Raw genomic sequence first — 19525 nt, forward strand, 5'->3', positions numbered from 1 at the left:
CTGTTAATTTAAAATATATTTAAAGATTCTTTCAAGAAAAAAGATTGTAAGAGCTAAAGCAATTCCGAGTTGGTTTTTGATTTAGCAGAAACTGTTCTTCTTTAGTTTACCAAACAAAACTCACGTTGTAAGGTGTATCACCAGTCCATCCGTATACTGATGCTTGATACTACAAGTTGTACGCAGGCCTATGAATTCTGACACTCAGCACATTTGCTGCGAAAATTGACTAGTGATATTTTCTGACTTAAATCTTGCAGAGGTAAACAACAATGTTACGTAACAAAGTCACTAAAATACGACAACAAAACATGGAAAGTCATTTTGGTATTTGTTTTGTACAACACAATTGTATCAATTAACATAAGAAAATATATATTTTATTCACTGTTGAATAACATAATGTTTACAAAATCACGTCAAACCATAACCTTGTGATACAAAACACTTTATTATTGCAGCTTGCGAAAATAAATAAGTTTATAAAATGTATGCTGCATGCCAGTGGTGCTGAAAGCAAGCGGGAACAGCCGTACCGTACTGGTTAAGAATGTTCTTTTTTATCATAGTCGCTTTTACGAACAAACCCTGTATTAGTATCTTTGTAAGCATTTAAACATAAATTTCAGTTGTGCATTTGTGTGCTACATCGATCAATAACCTTAAGTTTCCAAGGTTACATAAAGAAAGAGGTTATATAATATGAAATTTCCATGCTTAAACGGTAAGAATATTTTATCGTTTTGAAAAAATAGATATATAGCCTACTATTTCGGTCCGGCCGGATCGATTTGGGTCGTAATCAAGCGCCAAAACTGGCCCGGTCGGATCTTAGGGTTAGGGTTAGGGTTTAAGGATAAATAAGCGATTTTGAAAGCCGGACCAGTTTTGGCCTAGCCGGACCTGTTTTAGCGGCTGTTCCAACGCCAAAATTGATCCGACCGGATCAGTTTTAGCCCCGGACCAAATTTCGCGTTACATTTTCACCCCTGCTGCATTCTTAAGTTAAATGACTTTCTGTTTTTTTAATTGTTTTAAATGGATTATAATTTTTGGTAGTTTTTCGGTTTAACTACCTACATCAACTTGCATGAACAGTTGAAAATTTAAAAAGCCTTTTCTAGCCCATTTTCAAAATAAATAGAGAGAAAACACTTGTATATAGGCTACTATTTTATTTATTCTTTTGTTTTGTTTATCACTTTTTTGTTTTAGTTCCTTCCCTCTAATTAAAACATTTTGCTTTTTAAGTGTCCAGGATGCTATAGGTTTGACGTTACTATAGAATTACAGTCTGTTCAATTTATTAGAAATAAAAAAAATTGAAAATCGAAAATTGAAAACAAAGTCCTAAAAAGGTTGCTAATAGACAAAAATCATTGGTTTATATAAAATGTTTAGTTCGTTAATGAACCAACATTGTTAATTCGACGTACGGTTATAAATACTTTGAATTTGTCACCATAACTCTTTCCAACGGACATTTTTCCCAAAACATATTAGCGTTAGCGGAAATATTTGTCGGATGCTAAAATCAACTAAATTTTGATAAATTTCAAAATAAATGGGAATTTTTTTAGCTTATTAGGCCTGTATTATTGTTACGTCATATTTTTGTTCTGCTTTTTTCGTTTTTATAAAAATCTATTCAATAAATAAAGGCAGAAATCCAAAGGATATCTATATATATACTAATTTTTAGCTTTTAATGGAAGGCAATAGGCAATGGCACGCAAAGTAAAATGATATAGTTATTTTTTCACTGTAAGAAAAAGTGCTAAAAAAAAAAAAAGTTTTCAATTTAAAGTTGGGTGTCCGGCAAAAAATGTCGGTTGCCCCGTACAGCAATCACTTACGCGAACGGTGATCTTCGCTTGTTAATATAAGGTTGGTCTGCCGACTGCCACTTACCACTGCGTTTATTCACGTTTTGTCTTCGCTGACGCTAACATGTAACTTCACTGAGTTACGAAAATGTAACTATACGCTTGGCGATTTTCGATTAGAATCGGAAACGATCTTAAAATACCGGCATCATGAAATCACAGATGACTAAATATGAGTGACTATTATCATGGCAATATTGGGTTATCGCACAGAACGGCCACTGTACAGTTAAAAAAACGCACACAAAAACCCAGTGTGTTTTCCATAAACTGATATTCCCTGCCATTTTCTGATAAACTCCTATTTACGACATCTTCGGTCACGTTACTGCTGAACAGCTGTAACTACTTGTATGTATAGACTGTGACTAGTCGCTCAGGAAGGAAATTGCGGATTAACAAAGATAAAAATCTAAACAATATGGCTAGCAGCTGTGTATCAAAGCTCATTTGATATACTCAGGGTTAATACCATAACGCCTTTGATTCTCATTAGATGCATAGCGAAATAAGAAAAAATGATAATTTGTTTACATTTTGTTTTATCGTGGGCCAAATAATAAAAGTTCTGCACACTCTTAGGAAACGCATCTTTGTTTATTATATCACGGGATCAACTGAAATTTTATCAAAAGCACAACCTCCAATTATAATGTGCGATGATTTAAAACAAAATGCTCACACTTTGCGCCACAAACTTTTCATATTGCATTTAATAGTTTGCAAAATACTTAATTCGGAAAAAAATACTCACAACTTAAGGTATATCTCCCAAACAAACATTAAAGTTAAAAATTAAGGGTTCTCTTTAAAAAAGGAAAGCTGAAAGCACAGTAAGTCAGGTTGTTGTCATACCGTTAAGGACGATAACCGTAAAAACCCAAATAATTTATTCAAATATTTTAAACAAATAAATTAATACACATGTGCAGATATAAAGTTGTGAACAGAACAATTATAGAAAATATAGATAACGCAGAAATATTTATCATGAATATAAATATTAATGATCCCTGTAAAAAAAAACTTTAACATTACTCGTGTTTCTTACGAACCTTGGTATCGTAACTTTTCAAGTAAAATTTACCGAAAAGCAAGATCAGTGAAATCATATACGAAATTACGAACCAGTTCAGCCACTTCGGGTAATCGCACGGGTCAAAATACGTAACAAATGCGTGTGAAAGAATAACGAAAAACTGAGCGATCTGTAGCTGAGTCAAATATTTCTTCCACCACAGGTATTTTTGAACTGCCGGTCCGAAACTGGAAAGGCCGTAGTAGCTGTACATGAAAACGTGTACCAGGCAATTTACCATTCCGTTGAAGAACGATCCACCCCCTGGGACGTATTTTACGGCCATCCACCAGTTGAATATCATCGAGGAATGGTGGTAAACGTGAAGGAACGTAATTTGATTGAATTTCTTTCGTAGTACAAAAAACAGTGTATCAAATGTTTCCAGATACTTTGAAATGTAGAACAGCCAGCACACTTTGGCCATTCTCATAGCCAGCGGTCTGGTTGAATGGTCAATGGGTTCGCACGCTATGTAAGTGTAGTTTGCCAGATAGCTCGACATTAGGAACTCGTAAAACATGTAAGCGGAAAGACAGACCTGAGCCAAATTGTAAATCGGCAGCACTTTGTTAAGTTTGAATGGCTCGCGGCCCTTCATAAGGAAGTCGGCTTTCGCGCAAAAAGTATTGTATAATAATATGGCTGCAATTGGAACCCAAGGGCTGTACACCATAAACCAGTCTTTTGTCCTTGAGTCTCCCAGTTCTTCTATGGCAAGTTGGTAGTAACGAAACCAACTATCCATGTAGTTGGTCGCATTTTGCTTTGGTGAAAGTGTCATCACTAGTAACCTGTATCCTATTTAAAAAATCTTCAGCCGAATTTCCTGTGAACAATTCCATTTGTATATGAAGAACAAAGGGCTTCTATTTGGCTCAAACAGCTCTAAGGCCTGTATTGCTCACTAGTTGTTAACGGCCCAATTATTCCATATGAGTTTAATATTTACACAAAGGGGCCATACGTTTAGCCCACTCGGCTCAGTCTACTTATCTCATTGTTGGATTACTTATAGCCTGATTACGTTATTCCTAAGACTTCACACCTACTTGGTACGGTAATAGTGGGCTACATAGAAGCGCACGTTTTAAAGCACACGAATATTTTAGACAACAACACCCAGAATCAAAACTATCATGATTTAACCATGTGTATTTCCGTATGTCATAAAATCATACAGAAATGCGGAAATCAACGAACTAGACGTTTGTACACTTTAAACGCGAATAGCAATCCAAGATATATATGTTTCACTATGAATTTTGTCCAAGAAAAACTGTCCCAAAATTAGCATTTTGCGTGGTTTTAGACATATCTATACAGTTCAAATATCAAACACTTAAAACGCAGTCAATCAAAAACCCGTCAAAATTTCGAAACAACTGTGAAACAACTAAGTAACTGAGCAAAACTGGACTAGACTACGCGTAGCCAAGCAACAATCCACCTGATTGAAACTGCAAACTGACCTCTGCTCATATCACACATAGACACCTTTCTTATACAGTTAATATTACCAACCCCGACCGGCTAGGCGACCGGCTAAAACGGCTGCGACTGCGAAGTGTGCAGCGAGTCAACTTGTGACGAACGGTCGACGGAAGGAAAACGAAGGCGAAGAAAAACGCATAAACAAAGAATAAGCTGGTATACAATAGTGCGGGAGACATGTGTAGACAGCTAGTTTTCTCACAACAAAGCACGGAAACTTTCACTCGGCTAGGACACAATGGTTTTGAAAGATTGAACACTTGATTAAGGCTAGGCTGTGACCCTGGCTTTTTAGTTATGCTTCCTGACACTACAATAACAAATTGAAACATTGATTGAACGTAAGCGCCGCTTATGACTTTGTACCAATATGTCAAGTTTACATCGTACGGTACGACGTAAGGTAAATAACACTAGGTTTAACTGCCCGGCGAGTTCTGACGACCAAAACCGTATTTTTTTTTCATGGCCGCAGAACCAACATATTCATCGATATACTAAGGCAAACTTGGATGGTTTTCGCGAAAAACAGAACCAAAATTGTTTAAAAGTGCGTATTTTAAAGGTACGCGACCGACGTGAAATGCCGTGACGATTTCATAGACGCCTGTTAAACATTACTTTGTCTTGTTTAAAAAGGGCAAGTTCAGCCCATTGAAAACCAACCAAGCAACTCCTTTCGTTTTTGCTTTTTCCGTGACCAGAAAAAACTCGTAAACTTTAGTGGTTGTCAAACTTTGCCAGAAGGCGTACCCTCTTTAATTTCCTAGAATAACTTTATTTAGATAAAAATATAAAATCTTCGTAGTATAATACTATTACATTCAAATTCTTATTTATGCAAACTATACTTTCAAAAGACAAATATTCGAAAAAATCATTATCCAGTGGTGTAAACAACTCATTTTTAAGTCAAGTCATTTGCAAAATATGTTCAGTCCAAGTCTATGGGTTTGCCACAAAAGTCAATTTCAAGACGAGTCATTCACACATTAAACTTTCAGTAAATAAAATAGAGGACTTTGTGACAAATCACATAACTCAAGGAAAACAAAAACGCAGCATATAGCGAGCAAACTGTTTATAGGCAAAAATTAGAAAAATAACCAGATTTTATAAAAATGTTTGATAAAAACTTTCAAGTTCAACCCAAGTTATTTCACTCCATGACTTAAGTGCAAGTCAAGACATGTCTTCAAAACACTTAAATCAGTCAAGTAATTTTGCCCGCAAGGCTTGAGTCAAGTCAAGTTTGTTAAAATAAGTGCCTCGAGCGTACTTGAGTCAAGTCGTTTACTTAAGTCATGACAATACTTTCATTATGACCAAAAATCTATGCGCAGGATGTGCACTTGCTAATACGTAGCCTAATCTAATGCTGAATTTCGCAAAACGTCTTAGTTCAGTTTGTTGATATATGGAACAAATATTCTCCTTACGAAAAAAATATATAAATTTTTCTTACGTTAATCAAACCATAGATCAAGTCAAGAGCAATATTGTTTGTTTAATAACCAATAGTAAAATAAAAATTAAAATCTAGATAGTCTTCCGGCCTTGCTAATGAAAATCTACATAGTATTATTAAACTTACAAATCATTTTTTAGTTGTTTTTCTGCGTCGCACCCAGGGTGGAAAGATTTCTTACTGGAACGCATGTAAATATCCAGAGATGACGTCACTAAGCTACGTCATAACGAGACGATTAACACAAAAAACCTTAGAAAACCGGACGTTATCGGTCTTAGTATCGGGAACAAATATGCAAATGAAATGTTAGTTTGAATCCTTTCAAGGAGGTGACAGTATGGCCTGTTGGAAAAAGACAGTGCTGTAATGACTTAAGTCAATGACTTGACTTAAGTGCACTTAAGTCACTGTTTTTAAATAACTCGACTTGTCTTAAGTAATTTGGGCAAAATGAGTTGACTTGACTTAAGTCTTTCGGGCAAATGATTTGACTTGGCTTAAGTCTTTTGGGCAAAAGACATGGGTTGAAATGAGGTGTTTTCTGTAAGTCTTTTTTTAATACAATTGAGCTATTTATTCAAATTTTTGCACATAAAATAATTTGCTTGCTCTATGTTGCGTTTTTCTTATTTTTTAGTTCAGTTATTGCTCATAATCGCGTTTAACTTTAAAAATTCTAGTAAAGTTTAACGTTTTATTTTTACGACAACGACGTGACTTGAAGTTGACTTGCTCTAATTAGGACTTGACTGGGACTTGACTTGGGCAACCGATGACTTGGACTGGGACTTGACTTGTTATTCATTCAAAAATACTTCACTTGTACTTTACAAAATGACTTGACTGGGACTTAAGTCATTTTAAAATGACCTGTTTACAACACTGAAAAAAGGACATGGAAATTTTACGGTACGGCATTCTAGATCGTTCTGAGTAACTCTTACCGCTGGTCCAAAAACGGCAAAGGAAACAAGCCACGCCCAAATAGAATAACTCTTACCAGGAAAGTTGAGTGGCTTTGTTTTTTTTAATTAAATATTTTTAACACTAGACTGTATCGGAACTATACAATCAACTTAAAATAACAAACAAATTAAAGTCAAAAGACAGATTTCACAAAAATAACCAACTTGAACGAATTTAAACCACTTGATGAAAATAAAATTTACACAAGCGTTATCGACTGATCAAAATTTAGAAAAAAGAAAAGCGGATAAGTCATGTCGGGAACAATTGCTTTTACATATAGCACAATTAATCATATAGAAGTAATTGTAATTCTAAACAACCACTTTACATTCGCGGGTTTTTACATTAGTGTTAATATACGACAATTCTATGAAAAAAGCATACCTCAGCATCTGTTGACACTTTAAAAATGTTTTGTCGAAAGTCTTATAGTTTAAAAACGAAACCCACACTTTAGTGCAATCTTAAGCTTTGAAATATCTTACCGAAATTTAATTAAAACGGTTCAATTAAAGCATATAGACATACCTAAAATGGAAAACTTTTTTTCCAAGAAGATGTTGTTGTTCTCTTTAAAATAGTGCTGTCTGCCAAGCACTATGCAACACTGTTAAAAATGGCATGCAAAAAGAGCTGCATTTGGCAAGGCAGGATGGAACCACTCTAAATGACGAGTGGTTGACGGTAGCCGATTATCTATTTTACAGCAGCGTTAAATTTTCTGTATGCCGAATGCATTTTCTTACCCAACAACACAGACAGGCATTCGCAATGGCGACGAGTTCCAGATACAGCCAGTTATAATGATTGTATTGGCAGCAGCATAAATATTCCGCTTTTGTGTGTTTTGTGTTTTACAAGCCCTCACAATTTATTGCATAAAAACTAAGTTGGAGGCCAGGCTTTGGCTCACTAACTATATTCTGTTTCAATTTTAACATAATCTATATTTTGCAAATCCCTTAAACGTCTTTTTCGCGCCGTACTACTCTTAAATTTTACAGAGTGAAACTGTTGTTAAGTTCGACTATATAAATATTTCGGGCAATGTGCGAATGCCTTTTATGTGTGAAATGCGCCACGCACCCTTTAAATTAAAACCTTTGCCAAATACACCAATTAATTTATTTTTTCGGCGAGTGTAGACTATTCCGTTGCATATTGTTCGCTCTAAAAATACAAGTTTTTCTAAAATAAATTAAAAATAAATAATTTATGACGAAAAACTTTTATCCACCGAAAATGTCATGACCTTTCTTGTTTCGTGTAACACATTTTGAGGAAATCTTTGGGCGCGTTGGCGAAGTGGTTAGCGCCACAGACCAGCAATCCTCAGATCCGGGGCTCAACTCCCGGCTAAGCACTGTACGCGCGGTTCTTATGGGCTGAGCACCTGAAAACCATAGCCCGAAGATCAAGCAGAGAGCGCGAGTCGCGGTCAAGTTAATAATTTCTGCAACAGCGCGTCTACGAGCTGAGCTGGCGGCCGTGGAAGTAGAAGAACATCTCTAAATACTTAACAGACTTGTGTGCATGTTAGTGCACTTTATGGTGACGCGTGCATTATATTGTGATGTATATGTAACGCGCACTCGAATATGTATATAGGATCTTTTAGTACAAAGTCTCCAATGCGTACCATTGCATTTTGCAATTAAAGTTCTTTTATGGCCATTAGCTATAAGAAGTTCCCGATTCCTGTTCTAAGATAAACGTTTGTTTAACTACTAAAATCAAACAGAGGCTTGTTTCTTTTGTGCATCGCTAAATACCTTCAGTTGCATAATAGCAAACCAGTTTGTTCGAGAGCATCACGTTTATTAGGATTACTTGCATTATGGCGTAACTTGTCGTCCTGTTAAGATTTTTCTAAAGTTCCAGAAAACAATATTCGGATACGATAGGCCTGCTATATGAAACGAATTAACGGTAAAAATATGGTTGGACCACACTGCAACTCAAAAACAACGGCAGTTATCGAACTTTACTTACACATATATCCAATTGAATTTGAGTCTATCGTACAAAGCGCAGATAAATTGTGTTTATCGGTTTAAATCGCAAATGCTTTCATTTTAGAAGACAAAGTGACAAAAGGGCACAAATGATTATTACATTGCCTAATAAATACAACTGTTAAGTTACTTTTCCCAAACAGATTGTTTGAGCCGTTGACTTACAGTTGTTTAGATGATCAAAAACCACGTAAAAAGTAAGGCATACACGGTGCTTGGTTTGCGTTTGATGGTCATAATAAAAAACACGTCATCGGTTCGTACCAACAAGAATATGCATCAACTACACCAAAAGAAAATACTCACACTGTGCGTCACAAACTTTTGAGATTGCATTTTATGGTTTGTAAAATACTCAACTCAAAAAAACGATTCGTATACTTAAGAGATATCGCCTACACCAGTGGTTCTCAACCGCCGGTCCGCGTCAACTTTCCTGCCGGTCCGCCCAATATATTGCAATTTTATATCTCATTTGAAAAATGCAAGATGTTGAAGGCTTGTCCATCAAATTTAAAGCTTTGCAAGTTGCGTAATTTGCAGCATTGTGACGTAACATAGAGTTCATGGTTTACTTTTGTATGTGAAAGCATACTTCTGCCGTAATTACATTTTTGGTTGATATTTATTTTTGAAGGTCCACCGGTCCGCAAAATTTGTTTTAAAATTTTACCGGTCCGTAAGCTAAAAGGGTTAAGAACCACTGGCCTACACACACTTTCAGCGTTATGCTTACTAAAACGAAATGAAAAATTGAGAAAAATGTATCTAAGCAAAATCACGGGCTCACTTAAAAATTGAAAGCGAATATAAAGTCTCTAATTCAGAGTGGTGTCATACCGTGACGATAACAATAAAAACCCATATAATTTATTGAATTATTTTAAACAAAATCAATTAATACACATGTGCAGATATAAAGTTGTGAACAGAACACATATGGAAAATATAAATAATGCAGAAATATTTATCGTTTACTCAAATATTTATCCCCCCGTTAAAACTTAACACTACTCGTGTTTCCTACGAACCTTGGTATCGTAACTTTTCAAGTAAAATTTACCGAAAAGCAGAATCAGTGAAACCATATACAACACCGTCCAGAGATTCAGCCACTTCGGGTAATCACACGGGTCAAAATAAGTAAGAGTGGCGTGTGAAAGCATAAGGAAAAACTGAGCGATCTGTAGCTGAGTCAAATACTTCTTCCACCACAGGTATTTCTGAACTGCCGGTCCGAAACTGGAAAGGCCGTAGTAGGTGTACATGAAAACGTGTACCAGGCAATTTACCATTCCGTTGAAGAACGATCCACCCCCTGGAACATACTTGGCAGCCAGCCAGGAGTTGAATATCATCGAGGAATGGTGGTAAACGTGAAGGAACGTAATTTGATTGAATTTCTTTCGTAGTACAAAGAACAGTGTATCAAATGTTTCCAGATACTTGGATATGTAGAACAGCCAGCACACTTTAGCCATTCTCATAGCCAGCGGGCTGGTTGAATAGTCCGTGGGTTCACACGCTGTGTAAGTGTAGTTTGCCAGATAGCTCGACATTAGGAACTCGTAGAACATGTAAGCGGAAAGACAAACCTGAGCCAAATTGTAAATCGGCAGCACTTTGCTAAGTTTGAACGGCTCGCGGTCCTTCATAAGGAAATTGGCTTTTGCGCAAAAAATGGTGTATAATAACATGGCTGCAAAAGGAACCCAAGGGCTGTACACCATAAACCAGTCTTTTGTCCTTGAGTCTCCCAGTTTTTCTATGGCAAATTGGTAGTATCGAAACCAACTGTCCATGTAGCTGGTCGGATTTTCCTTTGGAGAAACTGCCATTACTAGCAACTGGTATCCTAAATAATTAATCTCTAGCCGAATTTCCTGTAAACAATTCCATTGTATTTGAAGAACAAAGGGCTTCTATTTGACTTAAACAACTATAATGCCTGTATTGCCCATTGGTGTTTAACGCCACAATTATTCGATATGAGTTTAATATTTACACAAAGGGACCACACGTTTAGCCCACTCGGCTCAGTCTACTTATCTCATTGATGGATTACTTTATAGCCGTATTACGTTATACCTGACTTCACACCTACTTCAAATGGTACGTTAATAGTACATAAAAATAGACGTTTTAATGCACACGTTGCAAGTGTTTTAGAAAACAACATCCAGAATCAAAATAGGATGAAGAGTAACCATTTTACGTCATGGAGTTACACAGGGATGCCGAAATCATCTGACTAGACCAGTGATTTCAAAGTTTTTTTTTTATTCATTCCTTACAAGCCCAAATACTGTCAATTCCTCTCCAGCCAAAAAAAAGTGTTGTACCATTTTTATTTATTACTTCGATTTATGCTGCTGGCAGAAATTCTAACCTCAACGAAGGGTAGAAGTAGGCAGAATTAAATAAAAATAAATGTAAAACTGCAATAGACACATCTGCACCAAAAGCCAAAACTTGTTAAAAAGAATAATAAAGAGTTATTCGAAACGTTCAAAATGAATAAAGAGTTATTCGAAACGTTCAAATTGAATAAAGAGTTATTCGAAACTTTCAAAATGCTACCCACTTCTGTATGGTTTATGATATTCTTATTACGTCTTACTACAACCTCCACCCATTATGCTCTAAAACTTGTTTCGTATGCGCTAATCGTCGAAAAGTTGAGTTTGTTAGAACGTATGGCGTTTAGGTATTAATTATATAACACGTAAAAATGTCTGCATTGGTGTATATTTCTTAAATGGCTAGGACTGTGAAATAACAATGGACTTATATTTTGGACCTAATATATTCTTTACAATGTCATTCAAAAAAACAGACTTCAGAAATTTGCTGTTTTCGGTCCAAAAAATGTGAAATGAAATAAAGTATAAATATATTCAGTGCAAAGACGTATTATTTTTAACTGTAGCATACTCTTTTCTTTGAAAAATAGATTGCTTGAATATACACTAATAGTTTAATTAGGCCTTCATGGACCCCCTAAAACTGGTTCACGTACCTCCAAGGGGTTCATGGACCCCAGTTTAAGAACCCCTGCTGTAACACACTTCCTCCCCAATTTAAAATTCTCCCCCCAAAAAGAAGACAAGTGGCTCCCTTTGAGAACCACTGGACTAGACGTTTGTACATTTTAAACGCGAATAGCAATCTTAAATATAACAGTTCCACAATGTTTTTTGTCAAAGAAAAACTGTCCTAAATTTAGCATTCTGCGTGTTGTTCGACATGTATTTACCGTTGAAATAGCGAACTTAAATGAATTTCGCGTGGAACAGACTTCTTCTACAGCAGGGGTGCCCAACATGAGGCACGCGTGCCAAATGTGGCACGCGACCTAATAAAAAATGGCACGCAAGCCCCCCAAAATTACAGCCAATTGTCAAAAAAAAAAAAATTGTTATAGAGCCAATTGTCATTGTATATTCACAATACAAAACAATGCCAGCAATAACGACAACAAACAATTACTTCTGAGATTATAACACTATCCTGTGCTATTTTAATATTAGAAAAAAAATAGTTGCTAAACTTTGGCACGGGAAGAAGTTATAAGATAAAAATTAGCACGTCGGCATGTTTGAGTTGGACACCCCTGCTCTACAGTCTTAAACTGAACCGAAATTGTTTAAAACTGCTTATTTTAAAGGTACGCGACCTGTAGACTAGAAGTGATTTTAAGATAAATTAAAAAAAATCATTCCCGAAAATTACCATGACCTTTATAGTTTCCTTTCACCAATTTTGCGGAAATGGTACAGCGCTTGAGTCATGTTGGCAAAACAATTTCTTTTACCTATAGCACAATTAATCGTGGAAGCAATTGCTGTCATAAATAACCACTTTACGTTAGCAGGTTTTTACATTTTTGTTAACGTACGGCAATTTTATGAGAAAAAGCATACCGGTATGTCGGAAAATCAATTAACCGCATCAATTTGGCAGTAATCGCGATTGTAGACACTATATGAGTTCCACAAAACAATGAAAGAAAACAAACTTCCTGAAATCGTTAGATATGACGTTATTCCGCAGCTTCAGTCTATTTGCTCAAGTCAGTATTATGCGAAAGTGTTTTTTACTATAGTTTGAAATGAAATCTCGAAAGGAAAATTTAGACAGGCACACCTTTATATCCATTGATGACGCCGATTGAAAAGGACCCACCCCTAGGTTTAGTTAAGTGGGTAATAATAGTAAGTTATTACGCCGATACAAAATTTGTTTCCCTTGGGTCTGTAAAAAAGGTATGGTGGGTGGAACTTTAAGTTGGTTGATTTTATGTAAAGCAACGGTTCTTGATTTTTTTTTACCTTTATTCTAATACTTTGCTCAAATGACAGTTTGAATTGTTTATGTAAATAGTCGAATAGTCTTGCACAATTGCTAGTTTGGGAATTCCCAAGTGGTTTGTAAGCTTGTTAAAATGTTTTAAAAGGGGTGCTTGACCAAAATACGCTGGGGACCACTGGTTCAAAGTGTAAAGCATATTTATTGTTGTGTGTCTGTTGCTGTGTTTATTTACATCCATTGCGTAGCGATTTCAAATTACAAAACGTCGCCGAAATAGGCTTTGACCGGGTTCCTGTTTATATACACATCATTGTACAGCAGAAAACGAGGAAACGGCACTTAAAATAAGCACTGTCGATCGGTACTTAATTGACGTTAAAAAATGCACATGGTAGCGTTATTGAGCTGTAAGTGGCCAAATAATTTATGTAGCAAAAAAAAACAACATTACGACTACCTAAAAACTTACTGAACAGAGGCTTTTTTAACGCATCTCATATTTTTCTCTTACATTTATATATTTTAAGTATATTTTTATAATTTTGAACTACAGACATACATAAACTTTCAAACAGTTTGTATAAAGTTTAATTTTAACTTTAACTAAATAATGTTGTCAGGTTTTTCTATATGCACTCCACGCAAATTTGATCTGGATGAATATAAGGTTAAGGTATTCGCAAAAATGTATTTTATCTTTTTGATATTAATACTAATAGCTTAAAAGAGTCATGTCCGTGCCACCATTCATAAAAAATTTCTATGATTAACAGCTATTTTTTGCTGCACCAATAAAAAATTGCTTTAAAAGACAAAATTGCCGAATAAATTAGACAGTTTGCGGTCCACTTATGCAGTGTTTTTTTAAGGTGTTTTGAAAAATTTCTCCAGCGGTTTCCCAAATTTTGGACTTGCAACTTTTTGGTATTTAAATGAAACACTTGCGGTCTCTTAAAACTACTTAGCGGTCACCCAAACCAAACCTTAAAAAAACCCTGCACTTATGTATTATTTTATTATATTAGCATTCTGGCCAGGAATGGAAAATCCTTAAATTTAAACGCGCAAGTTTTTTGCCAGGATAACCGTGAATTTGAAAGTGGCGTTGATTTTAACTTCCTCATCAGATAGCTCTTCCATCTCGCAGGCTTGCTTCAAACGACGTCCAAACTCCTCAACCAGATCCAATTCCTCCAACTCCTTGGTGGTCAAAACACGACCAGAAGACTTCGCTTCAACAATTCTTTCCTGAAGCTTGTTCTGAAATGCGTCGATACTTCTCAGAAAGCCTTTGTAACCCGTCAAGTTGTAGCGGACGGTTGAAGAAATTATATTTCTTGTCTTTGTTTCGCTCGGAAGTTGACCAAAAACATTGGGCAGTGAATTTGCGTTTTCTGCGTAAGGCCTGGGGTTGTAGCTCGCTCTGCTCAGCACATCGTTCATCACTTCTGTACACTTGGCCTCTGATTTCTCAACGTTGTCACAACCATGTGGCGAACATTGGGGATAGTAATACCCAATCAACGCCAAGCAACCATCAGGCTTTAAAATTCGCGCAGCCTCGCTGAAGAATTGCGAATAATTAAACCACATTACTGATTCGGCACTTAGCACCATGTCGGCGGTTTGGTCTGCCACTTGTATGTCTTCTGCCGCTCCGACCACGAACTTAACATGATTGAATGCATTCCTCTGCTTAGCGTTTTTGATTTGATTGCGACTAATGTCAGAAGCAATCACTTCATCGAAATGCGGTGCCATAAATTTGGTGAATTGCCCACTGCCGCATCCAACCTCCACCATTCGTTCTAGCTTTCTCTCAATTTCTAGTTGTGGTTCCAATGCGTATTGTAATATGAAGTCGGCAATTTTCTTTGGGTAGATCCCGCGATGCTTTACGTATTCGCTCGTAACCACCTCTGACTCATAACAACGAGTGCTTTCCATGTTATATGCAGTTACGCAGACTATTAAATAATTCCTATAAAAAGTCGTACATATCAAGGCATTTGTAAGATTTGAATCAAAAGGGTCTCAAACTCATTGCTTAAAGTGCGCCTTAGGCCGCCAAAAATTTCCCTACCCGCCGCATGCGTCCCCTGCTTTAAACCGCAATTGCTTGGTGCCAGGATTACAAGTAAAAAGAACACAACGTAAAGACCTATGCTTTTGAATTATAACAGGTATAAGTTAGGTTAGTGGAGATATCTCGACTGTTGCCTATTTAATGGTGCCCTCACATAATATTTTTTAGAAAAAATGTTTTATTGTAGGTAAGAACTCTACAAACTAAAACTTTCACATAATATTTGTTACGGCTTTCTAAAGTAATTCTTAGCAAACAATTAAACCCCTAGTTAAGCCGTGGGTGAGTCCTTAAATTCGGGTATTAAATTAACTTGATAATAAGAGTTTGTACTACAGACCACACAATTAACCCAAGAACCAAATGTATTAGATGAGATATTTGCATATCAACACACCACCAACGCTTATGATACTTAAACAAAAATTACTTAAAGACAATAGCACAAACGTTCTAAACCGCAAAGGCCCGCCTCCCAAATTTACTTTAATATTATTTTCAAACCATGAAATGTTACTGCAATAACCACGAATCGAAAACTGGGCTACAGAACAGACATGCACTCAAATATATAGGAAGAACTCAATCTGTTTCTTTCATGCCTAAACAACCTAAATCCTGTTCTAGCAGGACGTGAAACCTGCTTTTACTGGGCGCAAAACATGTCTCGGTAGGCACAAAACATGCTTTGACCGACTCAATTCATGCTTTGACTGCAAAACAAGTTTTGACCGGACTGCATACCTGGTTTGACAGGCTATCCATACAAGGACGGAACATGCGTCCGCTTTCAGCGCATTAGTGGCCAGTATAAAATTCCATTACATGCTTAACCCAAAGTAGAAAGTTATGTCACAAAAAGATGAATCGAATAATGTACGTATACAGAAAAGATGCATCAAATAAAAATGTATACAGAAAAGAAAATTCGTTAGTAATTTCGAAATGTAAAATCACTGTACAGGAGACTTCTTTAATTGGAATGACGAATGGCCTCCTGTTAAGCGAATGGGAGCCAAGGCCATGTTCATTGTTCGTGCAACGCTGATGGCTTTAAGCGACAAAAATGTCTCGAACCAGCGACTGTTGAAGGAAACTCGACTGGTGTTTGAAGTCGTTCACGGCTTGTGTTCGTTGGGGGTTGAGGGTTGAGGTGTCTAAACGCCAACCTCAACTGCAGCCGAACCTCGGAGGTTTATTGCCAAGCAATCTCAAAGTCCCGAAAGATTTTCATATACTCAGTGAGTATCCGCAAAATGAAATGAAGCTGCAACCTGGTGAATTTAGCGATTAGTTCAGGTTGCAGTGGTTTAGACGCGGCGTAGTTCACTGGCCATTCCAAAGTGTACGAATACTTCTGAAAAACAAACAATTTTTGCAAATTTAAGAAAACATTTAACATGAAAATATTAATCGTGGAATTAACACAATGATTTTTAACATAACTGTGCATTAACAAGTTCCCCTTTACCTTTACCAATAAAATATATCAACAGATTTTAACAGTTTTAACATTAACACAAAACGTATTTTAAACAAAAACAAAACACAATTAAAATTACAAGTTTTCACGCTGTTCTTAAACATTAATTCCCAGCGCAATTGTTTATTTATTGTTTATTTAAAACTTTTATATCTTCATAATTTATCATCGATAGTTTTCAACATCATCATGTAAAGCTTATTCATATATGGTTGAACCATTCTCTACAATCAAAAAATAGTTTTATTTTTATTTGTTCACATGCAATATTTGCTGTCTTCATGACACCGTTTATTGTTTTCACCCAATTGGAATTTGACCAATTGGCGTTGTTCATTGTAGCATTGTACTTTCCTTTTGATAACGAACTTTAGTCCACGTCCTCGTATTAACTTTAAGTTGACGAAAAAATTCTGAAAAGAAAGTCTTTAACTCGTGCGAGCTCAACTGGGCTGTCGCAAGTCAATGAAATCGAGGTTTGAGCATCACCCTTAAAATATTTTCTTGCTTTCATCTTTATGCATGAAAGCTTGACGCATCGGCGACCGTCACATTTATAAATGGCTGCTGTGCTGAAATTAAAAACCACCCCGTTTTTTTGAAAACAAAACCTTCTTCATAGACGAAAACAAACAAAACAAGTGATTATATCATTGACACACGGGGTCAGCGACTCCGTCATGCCCGAAACAAAGATACATTTATACAGTCTATAAATTTTCAATATTATTTTATATTTTTATATTGCCAAGGTTTCTCTTGTTCCCTACGCTTTCACAAAAGGTTGGTCAGGCCTTAGGTCAAAACGTTCAGGATGCAAATGAGCCTGTTTGAGCATTTTATCTCTACTTTACAATATTCACAAATCTTGTTTGGTTGCGAGTAGAAATGTCCGATTCTTGACATTTTTTTGTGATACCGACACCCTATAATTTGGACAAAAAGTATTATGACCCAATGCGATAACAAATGGCATCAGAGTTGAATCAATTGCATTAATTCAGTTCAATTCCAAATAGGCCTACTCCCTTAAAGTTTCCAATTACATTAAAAACTGTAATTAATTACATAAATTACAATTGATCCCACTCTGAATGGCATCATTACAACAACTTAAACAAGCAAAATATATGTATTCGATTAGAAAGGTGATCAGCGCGTGCCAAAATGTGGTTTAGCTTGAAGATGTTTTGTTACCTCTCGTTGATAGCCAAATTATTTTGAATAAATACAACCTATGAGTTAGAATCTCAGCGTTCAATAAAAAAATCTTGAATTTAAGCTTAAATTAATGTGGTATCGGATCGGCACCAATACCAACTTAGTATCGGATGAATTATTTTGGGGGGCAGTTGCTTTTAAAGGTCGTGCCAACCAAATTTTCCTAACAACCTTCTTGTGGTTCATAGCGGCCGGACTACTCCTTGCGAGGTTAATTCTGTGGCAAATAAAGTAATTAATACATATTGACTGAAAAGTTTGTCGGATATTCAAATCTAAGTTTGTCGCAAATTCAAACCAAATTAAAAAATGTTCTAAACTAAACAATAATTTTAAAAAGACAAATTTTGGTTACGTTTAGGTTTGGTTGCAAAATCCTTGTTTTACAATCACTAGGTGGAGCAATGCAGCTAGATTTTGCGTTTTTCCCGCCAAATTTATAATTCCTACAAACAAACACTGAACAGCAAACTTGTTACGTTTGTCAGTCTTATTTTTCTTTAAAAAGAAATTATCGGACTTTAGTTTTATGTTTAAAATGGTACAATGGCTTAAACCTACCGAACCTACCTGCTTGTCTCAAAAGTATGCTCTTATGCCAATTTGCATTTCTAGCCCTTTTTACGTAAAATCCTGCAAGGGTGGGCAACTGGAACTGGGCAGTGCCGTGTTTTCAGGTTTGCGGTGTGCAATCGAGGTTTGAAGAGGTTATTTGATCTAGAATCCTACCACAATTTTTAACAGTAACGAAACGAGTTCTCAAAGTTAAAATTACAAGAAAAGCATAAATATGTAGGAATAAATATAATAATATTACTTGACCCACATCCCAGCCGTTTTTTCGAACTTCACAATTCAAGAAATTATGGTGTTCAGACACGTCCAATGGAGTTAATTATCAAATAACAACTTTTGAAGTTCGTTTTCAAAGTACTGTAAACGGCTTCAGCAATAAATCGTATTGTGATTTTGCAGATTGTGAATAGTAGTGCCAATTTTGAAGTTTGGTAAACAGGTGAGCCGGGAAAATAGCCTCTCGCATCGAGTTTTTATGCACATACAGTGTTTCATGTCCTACTTAACAACATATTTTTCCTAAATTTAATTGTGTAGTTTACTTATTCAGGTCTTTCAGATTGCTTCAAAAAACTTTCAAAAAAAAAATGTCAGTAATGTAATTTAGAAAATATTGTCGCTCTGTTGAAAAGAAAGCCCTTTCTGCTGTATATTTAGTATAATTTTAGCCAAGATATTTTTAGTATGGATCTTTGGCGGCCACAAATTTTGAAATGCAGTCAGGCTGGATATTATGCCATTTAAAAATTTTTAAGTTGATTCTTTTTTGAAAAGTCTGAAACACTTTAGAAAAGTAAGGATCTCCCGCGGACAATAAAACGTAAAAGAAAGATTCTTGTCTTCGTATCCAAAGATCTCAAATTGGCATTTTTACATGTTTGTTTTTGTACAGAAACTGACGATGCCTTATAGGCGTAATATATATTTCTAAAAGA

General features: G+C 35.9%; 1 protein-coding gene and 2 pseudogenes across 1 annotated transcript; all 3 read right to left on the reverse strand.

Moving 5' to 3' along the window:
* Positions 1-2500: 2500 nt before the first annotated feature.
* Positions 2501-3788, reverse strand: LOC146136878 (very long chain fatty acid elongase 4 pseudogene; annotated as a pseudogene).
* Positions 3789-9923: 6135 nt separating this feature from the next.
* On the reverse strand, positions 9924-10751 carry LOC146136879 (very long chain fatty acid elongase 4 pseudogene; annotated as a pseudogene).
* A 3529-nt stretch (positions 10752-14280) lies between these two features.
* On the reverse strand, positions 14281-15171 carry LOC146136880 (uncharacterized). The gene has a single exon (XM_083396275.1). The coding sequence runs from the start codon at positions 15169-15171 to the stop codon at positions 14281-14283; it is 891 nt and encodes a 296-aa protein (XP_083252401.1).
* Positions 15172-19525: the final 4354 nt, after the last annotated feature.

This window comes from Ascidiella aspersa, chromosome 8 (assembly GCF_963924565.1).
Source record: "Ascidiella aspersa chromosome 8, kaAscAspe10.2, whole genome shotgun sequence".
NCBI classification, from domain to species: domain Eukaryota; kingdom Metazoa; phylum Chordata; class Ascidiacea; order Phlebobranchia; family Ascidiidae; genus Ascidiella; species Ascidiella aspersa.

What these genes read in the sequence shown, in the direction of transcription:
- LOC146136880 (XM_083396275.1), bottom strand. Translation starts at nt 15,171, where the DNA reads ATGGAAAGCACTCGTTGTTATGAGTCAGAGGTGGTTACGAGCGAATAC.